The 13,059-nt window shown below is 35.9% G+C and overlaps 1 protein-coding gene and 1 non-coding gene across 2 annotated transcripts in view; one reads left to right on the forward strand and one right to left on the reverse strand.

Moving 5' to 3' along the window:
- INTS7 (integrator complex subunit 7) overlaps positions 1-13,059 on the forward strand; it is a 150,212-nt gene that overhangs the window by 36,160 nt on the left and 100,993 nt on the right. The window contains exons 5-6 of the mRNA XM_007953716.2: positions 7,401-7,447; positions 12,685-12,884. Of these exons, the coding sequence (XP_007951907.1) occupies positions 7,401-7,447; positions 12,685-12,884 (247 nt within the window). The remainder of the gene's footprint in view (positions 1-7,400; positions 7,448-12,684; positions 12,885-13,059) is intronic.
- LOC122151335 lies at positions 10,029-10,131 on the reverse strand. Its single transcript, XR_006164106.1, has one exon. It is a non-coding gene; the product is annotated as a small nucleolar RNA U13 (small nucleolar RNA).

Below are 13,059 nucleotides of genomic sequence, written 5' to 3' on the forward strand. Positions count from 1 at the left end.
TGTATTTCCAACTTTTGAAGGAATTGCCATACTGCTTTCCACAATGGTTGTACCATTTTACAGTCCCACCAGCAGTGTATGAGAGTCCCAATCCCTCCACAACCTCGCCAGCATTTGTTATTTTCTGTCTTGTTGAACTTTGATACTAGTGCTGGATCCTTTATTTTTTTTAAATAAAGCAATAGTATTTCCACTAACAACCACAGCTAAATTTGGGTAAGAACTTGAAATAGTTAACACCAGCTTTCTTCATATTTCAATTATGTGCATATTCTTTTATTCAGTTGCTCTTATCATACTTACAAAATTCTGGGATTGTGCTGTGCTAAAGGAGAGGATAGAAAACTTACAGTCATGTATTGCTTAACATCCATGATATGTTCTGTGAAATAGGACGTTAAATGATTTGAACGTTGTGCTTATATACGGGCAATCCCTTGATTATGAATGAGTTCCATTCCTAAGTCAGTCTTTAAGTCAAATTTGTACATAAATCAGAGCAGTTAGGTATGGTTCAAAATGTCAGTTTATCAAATGTTTGCTTTAGTTTATAGTGTACCTTTCTGTGTATAAAAACATTAAAGAAACACTTCCAGTGACACTAGAACATCCTTAACATAATACAGTAATAATAATAATATTGTTTTAATATGTATCATAAAGTAGCAACCATGTAATATTACAAGCCATTGTATATGTACCTCAGATTTTCGATTTAATAGGCTTTAAGATGACCTATGGATCGATATGTGCTCTGATACCCTAGTGGACATCATGTGGCACATGACTATTCTTACTAATGTACTATTTGTAATTAATAACTATGGAAATAATTTAGAAGGAGAAATACCTGAGTAAATGCATAGCCCCTGTTTGTGCTTTTAATTAAGATTTTTTTCCCTTTATTGAGATAGTTGTTGAAAGAACTTTTTAAAATCACTTTTATTGGATAGGAGTTATATCTGATAAATAGCTATCATGTGATTAGTAGTGTCAAGGTATCAGTGCTTATAATATTTCAGTTTAAATATGTACTTCCAGTGGTTCCAGAAATAGTTTTTAAGTTTTGTTTCTAGGTTTGAGTGATGAATTTGTAATTAAATAATTAAACTTTATACACGAGAATCGTTTTTAGTTAGATTTTTCTTTTATTATCAGACACTAATTTTATTTTATCTTAGGAGTTTCTTATCTATCTTGGAAAATGATTAAAACAAAGAGCTCTGGTGACGTAGTCATTTAGCTGCTAACCAGGTGGTCAGTGGTTCCAACTAACCAGCTGCTCTGAGGGAGGAAGATGAGGCAATCTATTTCTGTAAAGATTTATAGCCTAGCAAACCCCCTGGCTGTGAGTTGGAACTGGCTTGATGGCAGTGAGTTTGGTTTGGTTTTTAAGTAACACAGAAACAACACGAGTCTTTACTTATGGAATTGATGACCAATAAAAAAAAAAGAGTAAATCTGTTGCTGTTGAGTCAATTCTGACTCATGGTGACCCTATAGTAGAACTACCCTATAGGGTTTCCAATGCTGTAAATTTCTGTGGAAGCAGACTGCCACATCCTTCACCTGCAGAGCTGCTGGTGGGTTCTAACTGCTGACATTCTGGTTAGCAACCAAGTGCTTAAACATTGTGCCACAAGTGCTTCTCTGTTGAGCAGTAAGAATCTAAATTATTAGTCTGTGTAGAGGCTTCAATTTGATACTCTTGCAATTTATGATATTAAAAACACTAAATTAGCCCTATAGGAAGGCCTGAAGGACCTATCAAAGTGTAAGATTAATGACATTTATCTTTTCAGATCAGTATTTACCTTCTCCCTTAGAAATAATGACTTGGATTAAGATTAAATATCTCGAGTGATACTGATAGATTTTTGTCTTAGTATCTCTGTTTTTCAAGTTGAGATCATAAAGAAATCACAGTAAATGGCCAAATAAAACTTTGAGCATTCATTTAATCCTATTCTGCTCCTATCTATATTTTTAAAGGCCTAGCCTCTGGGTCCTACAATAGGAATTGCAAGCTCAAAAACTTCAGGAACTAGGCGAGCATTTTGAGTTAGGTGCTGTCCTTTAGTGGTGAACTGAAAAGCACGTGCACCCTCTAAACGGGGTAGTTAGCACCAGCCATTCAATACAATGCAAGAACGTCTGCTGGGTTGTAGGTTGGATTTGTTTTTCTTTCTTTTTCTGAGAGAAGATGGCAAATCAGATTATTGTGCTTACTCTCACCATTAAATTGACATTAAGAATTAAAAAGACATTATTGGACAAAAGACATAATTCTGTAGGCTTCTAGTTTGTAGTTCACAGGCCTCTGAAGTGCTCCACCATATATTTTTAGAGAATGAAAGTGAAAAAGGCAAATACAGTGAAACCCATGAGGGCCAGATATTGACAAGATTGCCTTGTTTCTGGATCTCACAGGTTTTCTCTCTTTGATATGGTGCAGTCTTCCTACTTTTCTATTGCTTATTTTAATGGAAGATACTTGAGTTTTCCTTCTTTGACAGATTTTTGCCTTACACAGATTGCAGCTTTTGCAGGTTATTCTATAATATCTTAACGGTAGGAAGTATTTTATTTAGATAGCAGTCGAACTGCAGAGGGTAAGTAATTCATGCTTATATATCAGTTATCATTGCTAAATTTTATCTCTGTTATATTTCCTTGAATATTATATAATATCCCAACGTTCATGTTATTGATAACTTTTGCAATATTCAGTGATACTTCTCTTACAATGGAACTGCTTGTCATGCTGGTCACAGCAACACTTTGGAAGATGTTTTATCTAAAACCAAAAAAAAGCAAACTCACTGCCGTCAAGTTGGATCCGGCTCATAACAACCCCTCCTTGGGTTTCTGGGATGGTATTTCTACGGAAGTAGATTGCCCAGTTTTCCTTCTGGAGAGTGGCTGGTGGGTTTGAACCTCCTGCCTTCTGGTTAGCAGTCAAATGCCTTAGGCACTATGCCACCAAAGCTCCTATAAGTAATTAGAGGGGAAATAAATGAAACATAATAGTCAAACAATAGAGGGAATCAATGAAACTGAAAGTTGGTTCTTTGGAAAGCTCAATAAAATTGACAAATCTTTTTTTTTTTTTTTTTTAATTAGTTTTCCATTCACTAATCCACACATATCTGTTTTGTGACACTTCAATCCCACAATGCACCTTTCCCACTTCCATCCCCACGTCTACCACTTCCCTTTGTCTGCTCCTGCCTTTCAAGCTCTATCCCTGGGCAAATGCTGCCCTCTTGATCTTGCATGGTTGATTGTTCTAGTGAGTGCATACCCTCCTGGTATCACTGTTCACCTTATAGGCCTGTCTGTTGTTTAGGCTGGAAGTTGAGCCTCAGGGATTGAGTTTAGTAACTGGCTTAAAGAGTCTTTAAAGGATTGTGATCTCAGTGGTTCCACCAGTCTTCATCAGACCAGTAAGCCTGGTCTTTTATATAATTTTGAATTCTGTTGCAAAAATGGACATTTATAGCTAGGCTGACAAAGGAAAAAAAGAAAAGATACAAAATAACAATTTATTTTAGAAATGATGGTGGGGATATTCTGATGCTACAGAAATAAATATTGTAAGAAAATATTATGAACAGTTGTACATCAACAAATTAGATCATTATGTGAAATGCACAAGTTCCTCGAAACATATAAACTACCTAATTGACAAAATAGACAAGACAAAAATAGAAAGTCTCCAAAGATTTTTAACAAATGAGAAAGTTGAATCAGTAATCAAAAACCTCCCAACAAAGAAAAGTCCAGAACCAGATTTGCTTCACTAGTGAATTCCACCAAACATTTAAGAAGAATTAACACCAGTCCTTCTCAAACAGGAAACACTTCCTAACTCATTCTGTGAGGCCAACATTACCCTTATATCAAAGGCAGGTAAAAGCACCATGGAAAAAAACTATGGACCGGTATAATTTATGAATATAGATGTAAAAGTCCTCAACAACATACTAGCAAAATGAGTCCAACAGCATATGAAAAGCATTGTACACCATGACCAAATAGGATTGTTCTCAGGAATGCAGGTGGTTCAACATAAAATCAATTCATGTAATACACTAAATGAATAGAATGAAAGAAAAGAACCACGTGATCTACACATGATCTGATACAGAAAATAGTTTGACAAAATCAAACACCTTTTCATGATAAAAAATTTTGAATGAACTAAAAATAGAAAGGAAATTCATCATTATGATAAAAGGCTGTTTTTAAAATCCCACAGCTAATATCATACTCAATGGTGAGAGACCAGTAACAAGACAAGGATGGCCACTTTCACCACTGCTATTCAACTTTGTACTGGAACCTCTAGTCAGAGCAGTTAGGCAAAGAAAAGGAATAAAAGGGATCCAAATTGGAAAGGAAGAAGTAAAAGTATCCCTGTTTTGGAGGTAATGTGGAGAATCCATAAGGAACTAGTAGAATTAATTAATAAGTCCAGCTATGTTGCAAGGTACAAGGTCAACACACAAAAATCAGTTGTGTTTCTGAGTATCAGCTGTAAACAAATGGAACTTATTAAAACAATTCCATTTACAATAGAATAAAGAATAAAATACCTAGGAATAAATTTAACTAGGGAGGAAAAAAACTTATTCTTTGAAAACTATAAAACATTACTGAAAGAAATAAAACCTAAATAATGGAAAGACATCCCATGTTATGGACTGGAAAACTTAATATTTTTAAGACATCGTTGCTACCTAAAGCAGTCTACAGATTCAGTGCAATCCCTATCAAAATTCTAACATCCTCTTTTACAGAAATGGAAAAGCCATTTCTCAAGTTTACTGCAAGGGTCTTTGAGTAGTCATAATCTTGAAAAAAGTCAGCAAAGTAGGAGGACTTGTACTTCCCAATTTCAAAGTGTACTATAAAGCTAAAAAGAGTATGGTACTGCTATAAGGGTAGACATATGTTGTTACATGCTGTCAAGTCGGACCTGACTCATAGCGACCCCTCCTTGGGTTGCTGAGGCAGTATCATTATGGAAGTAAATTACCCCATCTTCCTTCTGAGGAGTGGCTGGTGGGTTTGAACCGCCAGCTTTCTGGTTAGCAGTCAAGTGCCTTAGGCACTATGCTACCAGAGCTTCCAAAATGGAATAGAATTGAATGCCCAGAAATCAACCCATGGATTTATGACTAATTGGTTTTGATAGCGGTGCCAAGTCCATTTAATAGGGAAGGCATAGTTTTTTCAACAAATGGTGCTGGGACAACTAGATCTCCATATGCAAAAGAATGATACTGGATCCATACCTTATACCATATATAAAAATTAACTCCAAATAGATGAATGGCCTAAATATAAGAGCTAAAAATACAAAACTCTTAGAAGTAACTTAGGGGTAAAGTTTTAGACCTAGTTTTTGACATTGGATTCTTAATTATGACACCAAAAACATGAGCAACAAAACAAAAATATAGATAAATTGGACTCCATCAAAATTTAAAACTTTTGTGCATTGGAGAACTTTTTCAAGAAAGTGAAGACACAACATGCAGAAAATGTTTGGTACCATGTATCTGATAAGGTTTTAATATCCAGAATATTTAAAGAACCCCTACAAGTTAATTAGCAAAACGGCCAACAACCAATTAAAAATGGGCAAAACACTTGAATAGCCATTCAAAGCCAAAGATGTACAAATGGTCAATAAGCACATGAAAAGATACTCAATGGCATTAGTCTCTAGGGAAATGCCAATCAAAGCCATTATAAAGTACCACTTCACACTGACTAGTATGGTTATTTTCCATACAGTAGAAGGTAACAGGTGTTGATGAGGATGTGGAAAAATTGGGACCCTCATCCATTGCTGGTAGTGTTGTAAAACAGCACTGCTGCTGTGGAAAATGGTTTGCCAGTTCCTCATGAAGTTAAACATAATTACTGTGTGACCCAGTGGTTTCACTCTAGGTATATACCCAGAGGACTTGAAAGCGGGGATTCAAACAGATACTTGTACACCATTGTTCATTACAGCACTATTCTCAATAACTAAAAGGTGGAAACAACCTAAGTGTCCATCAACACATGAATGGATTAACAAAATGTGTTATGTAGATAAAATGGAATGTTACTTAGAAAATGTTTCAATACCTGGCTACTACATGGAAGAACCTTGAAAACATTATACTAAGTGAAACAAATCAGACACAAAAGAACAACTATTGTATGGTCCTTTTTAAATGAAATATCTAGAATACAAGGAGTTAGTGAGGTGTCTAGAATACAAGTTAGCCCTTGGCTGTTAATTGAAACATCATTAGGTTTGAACCCACCGCTGTAGGCAGTGTGCTTCCCTAAAGATTACAGCCTTAGAAACTATGGGACAGTTCTATTCTGTCTATAGAGTTGCGATTCACTCAGTAGCAGTGGGTTTGTTTTGTCTTTGGTATCTAGAATATGCATTTGCAGAGAGTTGAAATTTGTTATTGGTTTCTAGGGGCTAGTGGGAGGAGCTCTGGTGGCATGGTGCCTAAGACATTTGACTGCTAACCAGAAGGCTGGCGGTTCAAACTCATCAACCACTCCTTGGAAGAAAGATTGGGCAATCTACTTCCATAGAGATACTGTCTGGGAAACCCAAGGAGGGGTTGCTATATGTGAGTTGAATTGACTCGAAGGCAGTGACTGTGGCAGGGGCTAGTGGGAGGAGGGGGTTGTTGCTTAAGGGGTATTGAGTTTCTGTTTGTGGTGATGGAAAACTTCCTGAAATAGATAGTGGTGATGGTTGCACAACATGATGAATGTAAGTAATGTCACTGACACAAATACTTAAAAGTGGTTAAAATGACTAATTATGTTTATGTATTTATCACAAGACATTTTTTAAAATTCCAACCAAACATAGCTAACTTTAAGAAGTTTGCGTTTTAGTAAGATCCTATCATATTTCTTTCTGAATTTCTTGCTTTTTCATACTTACTGTGGTTTTTTTTTAAATTGTAGACTATTAGAAATAGATTTAATTGCTTATGTAATCAGAGTTTGCATGTTAAGATCTTCTCTTAATTGAAAGTATATGCAGTAACATCATAAAGATAATGGCTATAAATCTTTCAGAAAATATCTCTAAGTTAGACCAGTTGCCACAGCAAACAAATCAGGGCATCTTTCCTTCAGTGAAATGTAAGAATGATGTTAGTTTTAGCCCTCTTATTGACTGGAGTTTTTCTTTTGATTGTGTTTCTTATCCCTCTGCTTGACCTCTGGAATAGTAGTTACGATTTAGAGTATTGTATTTCCACTGTTTTGTAGTTTACCAATTACTTTTTCTTTTTTTTTAAAGTAGAAAACTTGAGCAAATTTTATTTTTTTGGTATTAAAGTTTTTGCTTTTATCTCTTTCCAAAGGGATTTTGCTGTAGGAATCTGTAATAAAATCAGTGAAATGATTCAAGGTATGTATGTTTCATTTAGAATTACAAAGTGACTTAATGAGATTTATATTTATAGTCCTTAGTATTTAGTAAATACTTACTGTGTGCTAGGTGCCATTCACTTAAATAATAGTATTTATTAAGCATTATGTGTATGCCAGGGGAAGAAAGACCTGGTGATCTACTTCTAGAAAATCAGTTATTGAAAACCCTCTGGAGCAGTTCTACTGTGACATACGTGGTATTATCATGACTTAGAATTGACTCTGCTGGCCCTTTTTTTTGGTTGTTATTTGCTTGCTTGCTTGCTTGTTTGTTTTTCTTTAATACCAGGACTGTTTTAGGTGCAGAGGATACAGTAGTGAAGAAAACAAAGTTCTTTCCTTGATGTAACCTTCATTCTAGTGGTAGGGGAACAATAAAATAAAAATATTGCTATGGAGAAAAGGCAGGGTAAGAAGGATGGAGAGATGTAAGAGTAGATGGCATGGAGGAAGACTTTTCTGTCTTACACATATGTTGGTCAGGGAAGGTCTCTGATGAAGTGATACTTGAATGAAACAAGAGAAGGGAAAGGAGTGAGCTGTACAGATATCCAGGGAAGAACATTCTGATAATGGGAGGGTGATATTGCTAGGAGCTCTGAGCCCCTCTTCTTTCTGTTAATACCCCTCCAGTGGCTTCGTATCAAATCCAGATTCTTTACCATATCTACAAAGCTATGCTTTTCAATCCTATCTTCCATCCCATGCTTCACATGTATTTACAGTTATAAGGGAACTGTGAGGCTAAAGCATTATGTAACTCTAGAGAACATCACTTTCATTCTGTATTTTTAAATTGTGCAGCTTGATAGTCTTGGAGAGCTAATATTATCATTACTGTTTTGTAGAAAAGGAAACAGAAACACAGTAAAGCTTAGTAATTTGGCTGAGGTCACACAGCTAATAAGTGGCAGTTAGGCTTTGATGTCCATGCTCTTAACCACTGTACTATACTGTGTTTCAGGCCATGAATTTCTTATGGTAATTATATTTTAATTGTTTTCCATTTAAAATTAAAGAAATTTCACTCACTTTGCATAACTGATAAAAATTAATTAAAAGCTAAGATGCAGTGTTTGAGCTTTTGTCCTCTTCTGCTTTATTTCCCACCCCCCCTTTTTTTCCTCCCTACTACTAAAAAAGAACTACTTTGCAGAAAAGGTTATCATCATGACATTAGAAGAAAGTGTCACTCATTCATTGAGCAGGTTTTATTGAATGTCTGCTGTATCAGACAAGATCTCAGCAGGAAACAGATGGTACACTTGAATTAGAGTAATTCAAGGAAGGTCTAAAAGGGGGCCATTTACACAACTGGCAGGGTAGACTACAGGAGATAGTGCAGTCTCGGTGCCTGGTAACAGCTCTTACCACCCCTGTAGGGTGAAACAGAAGCTCAGAGAGGTTAATAACTTGCCCAAGGTCACGTAGCTAATAAGTTCAAACCCAGATATCTGACTCAAGAAGCCATACTGTTAACTGCTATGAAGTAGTTGCTTCTCAGTTTTGAAAAGTATCTTGGATTTTATTTTATTTTATTTTTTTAAAAAAAGAGGTCATTAAAGATCTTGGTGAGAATATATTCAGTGGGGAAATGAAAACCAAGGTCAGATTTTAATTAGTTGAGGCTTCTTGAAAGAAGTTTGAGTAGAGAAAGAGAAAGAGTATGGTATGTTTAAATACTGCTGGCAAGGAATCAGAAGAGAAGAGTAATGTATGTAACAATCTCTGCGGACTCAGGGGAGACTGGACATCAAGACCCAGGTAGAGGAACAAACAGCAGGAGATGCTGTATAGGTCAGTGGGTGTGGTGGCAGAGAGGTGAGGAGCTCTGGTCAGATAATTCATACTTTGTTTGTAATACAGGAAGCCAGATTCATCTGTTGAGAGTGAGGGAATAACTGATGGAATCAGAGGTTCAGGAGAGTGGAGGTTTGGAATAGCCATTTTGACAATTGTTGTTTGACAATGGAAGAGAAATTAGCTAAGGAAACCTGTAAGGATGCTGAGCAACAGTGAGCAATGAGAATCCTGCTGTGATTGGAGATTGAATATTTGGGTATTATTTGGAAACTGATTTTATATTCTACCAGTACTGCCATCTCTCTAGCCTTATCCTCACACTACAACTTCGGAAGCACATGTTGTACTCAGAGCCTGTTTTACTTCTCCCTGTGTATATCTCATGGGCATCTCAAATTTAATATGGCCCAAATCGAACACCAGATCTGCTTCTTCCTCAGTCTTCTCCAGCTCAGTAAATGACACCACTGTCTACCCAGTTATTCAAGCTAAATATCTCAATATTATTCTTGAGTTTCTTTCCCTCTACATGTCACACCACTTCATCAGCAAATCTGGTTGACTCTACACTTAAAGTATATCCTCCTTCTGTCACCACTCTGCAACTCTCCTGTTAGCCCCATATAGTTCAAGTCATCATCATCTCTTACGTGGATTACAGTACTACCCTCTTAATTAATCTTTTTGTTACTCTTCTTGCTCCTTTCACAATCTATTCTTCACATAGCAGCTAATCTTTTATTTTTGTTTTTTCATGTCAGACAGGTATGTGCCAATGTCATAACAAGATTTGAGGGAGGCACATGTCACACAAAGGTGTGAATACCTACTCATCACACTTATGAACTGAAAAAGGATCTAATCTTTTAAAATGACAAATCAGATCATATCATTACCTTGTTTAAACCTATCCAGTGGCTTGCATTTACATTTAATATAAAATTGAACTTATAACCCAGACTTAACAAACCTTACATGTTTTCTGTCCCCTGCCTCTATCTCAGTCTCTCTACCCTTTTACCACTTCCTATTGAAACCAGCCACACAGGCCTTTTTCTCCATTTCAAAGCCTTTGAACCAGAATGGTCTTCCCCTGACCACCTTATGGTTAGCTCCTTCTGATCTTCAAATTTCATTTTAAATGTCACCTCCTTGACCCTTTTGCTATATTTTATCTAGTATAATCCCCCTTTGTTGTTGGTAGTTGCTGTTGAGCCAGTTCTGACTCTTGATGATCCCAGTGTGCAGCATAGAACTGCTCCATAGAGTTTTCAAGGCTGTGACCTCTCAGAAGGATATTGCCAAGCCTATCTTCTAAGGTACCTTCGGGTGGGTTCAAACTGCTAACCTTTTGTTTGGTGGTTGAGCACTTAACTGTTTGCGGCACTCAGAGATCTATAATTGCCCTTACTCAGTTAAAAATCAGTATTTATCTAATGTATTACATCACTGTATCTGTATAACACATATTACTGTCTTGTATTTTTCTGATTTGTCAGTTTATTGGCTCTTTGTCCACAAAAATATAAGCTCCATTAAGAAGAGTTGTCTTGTTCACCACGTCATCAAGTACCCAAGACAGTGGTAGGCACCTAGGTTGTCATTCAAGTATTTATGGAAAAGTTGGGTAGATGGGTGAATTGTACAACATGGCATGCTTTTACAGTTGCCTTCAGAGTTGTATTGCATAATCCACTTGATTTAGAAAAACTGTTATCAGAGTAATATCTATTTTATTGACCAACTTTTGCTTCTTAATACTTTTCCCTTTTGCTAGCAGTAAACTTATCCTTAAATATTTTTGCAGCTTTTGAGAATATTTCTTACAACCAATCACTGAGTACTGTCTACCTTTTCAACACCTCTTAGTATCCTTTCTCCATCCCTGCTGTCATTCAAATTGTCATCTCTACCTCAGCAGCCTACCAGCTGGTCTTTCTGCCCCCAGGTTCCTGCCTGGTAATCTGTGCTTCATGCATTGCTTGTCATTTACGTCTCTGATTAAAACATTTTATTGGCTTTTTATAACCCTTACTTTATGGTCCACATTTCTCAACAAGACCTCTTTGATGTGGCTCTGCCCATCCCTCTAACTTCATTCCTTACCACTCAGTGTTTCTAATTCTGCTCCAGTCATAACCAAACTTCTTTCAGTTCCTTAATCTCTCAACTCCAACATTTTCATATGCTTTTTTCTTTATTTAAAACACTGTTACTGTTTATTTAAATACAACCACTATTGCCATACTGCCTACCTGATTTCCTGTTAAAGTTTCAAGTTAAGTACTTTCTCATGGAAGCTTTCAATAACAACACCAACAACAATTAAGAAAAACTTTAGTGCAGGAAAACATTGCAAGCATAAATAGAAGGTACAGAATTCTGATTCTAACAGAACATAAATCTGGTAGTGAGATGAATCTTTACATGTGATGATTTCACATAAGCAGCAAGTAAAGAAAAGGATGTTGATGCCTTATTGAAAATTGTATTTTGATTAGACCAAGCTATCTATCTGAAATGAAGAATAATCACCTTACTGAAAAACCAATCTTTTTTTAGAACAAACCATAATTTTTCCAGTAAAAAAAAGTTGAAAACTGTGGCCTAAAGGCAGAAAAGAGACCCCCCCCAACAAAAAATTACAACAGTGTCACTTAATTTTCACTCCCTTTAGCAAAAGTATGTAGAAGTTAAGTATTGTCAAGAAATAGTTTTTACAGTCATAAATGACACTAATCTTGGATGTCCAAATGATGTTAATGTCCACACTAATAGTTTTTTCACAATGGGAAGCCCAATGATTTGGAGAAAGTAAATTCACTCTGAGCATATGTATCATACATTATGATTAAGAAACTTTTGTTCTCTGTCACTGCAAAGCTATGCTATCGAAGTGTTGACTGGGAAATGTAAATTGAAGTTATTTCTTATGGAGTTCCAACTGTGTGTTCAATAAAGAAAGTCATTGCTACACAAATAAAGGTCATAGAACTTAAAAACAGTTCTACACATGGTCTTATTCATGCCCTGATCTTGATTCAGTACTGAAGGAAATAATTAAAATTTTAAATATAGGCAAAGTGTAGCCATTGACTGTGTGTCTGTGTACCTTATGAGTGCGTATGTAAACACAACTCGTGTATCTTTTTAGTATGCTGTAAGAGGAAACAGGCAGCAAACATAAGACTTTGTATCAGCATATATTTTTATAATCACTGAAAAATTAATGTTATTAAATACTTTTGAGAAAAACTATAGCATGTATTGGTTACCTTTACTTTTGTAAACAATACTAGTATGCTATTTGTTTTTAAGTGAACGTTTTGCTAATTGAATCAGACCTTTAAATCTGAAATATGATTAAGGATGAAGGGGAGAAATCTCTAAGCATTGTTTTTTTGCATCCAGGATTAGCCACACCAGTAGACTTGAAGCTGAAGTTGATTCCCATCCTACAGCACATGCACCATGATGCAATCCTGGCTTCCAGTGCTCGCCAGCTTTTACAGCAGCTGGTCACGTCCTATCCTTCTACCAAAATGGTGATTGTTTCTCTGCACACTTTTACTCTGCTTGCAGCTTCATCTTTGGTTGATACGCCTAAACAGGTAATTTCAGTTTTATTCTTTAAACTTCTTTTTTTTTAAAATGAACTTGCATATTAAGTATATGATAAAAATAAGTAATATAAGTTTTGGTAACATTAAGACCCCTTTGTCTAATAAAGATCAGTTTACTGTCCTTTTGCTTCTCTGAATTCATAGTACTCATTCTTGGGAGCCC

Source organism: Orycteropus afer, unplaced genomic scaffold, assembly GCF_000298275.1.
Source record: "Orycteropus afer afer isolate SDZICR_OR568_19922 unplaced genomic scaffold, OryAfe1.0 scaffold00013, whole genome shotgun sequence".
Classification (NCBI taxonomy): domain Eukaryota; kingdom Metazoa; phylum Chordata; class Mammalia; order Tubulidentata; family Orycteropodidae; genus Orycteropus; species Orycteropus afer.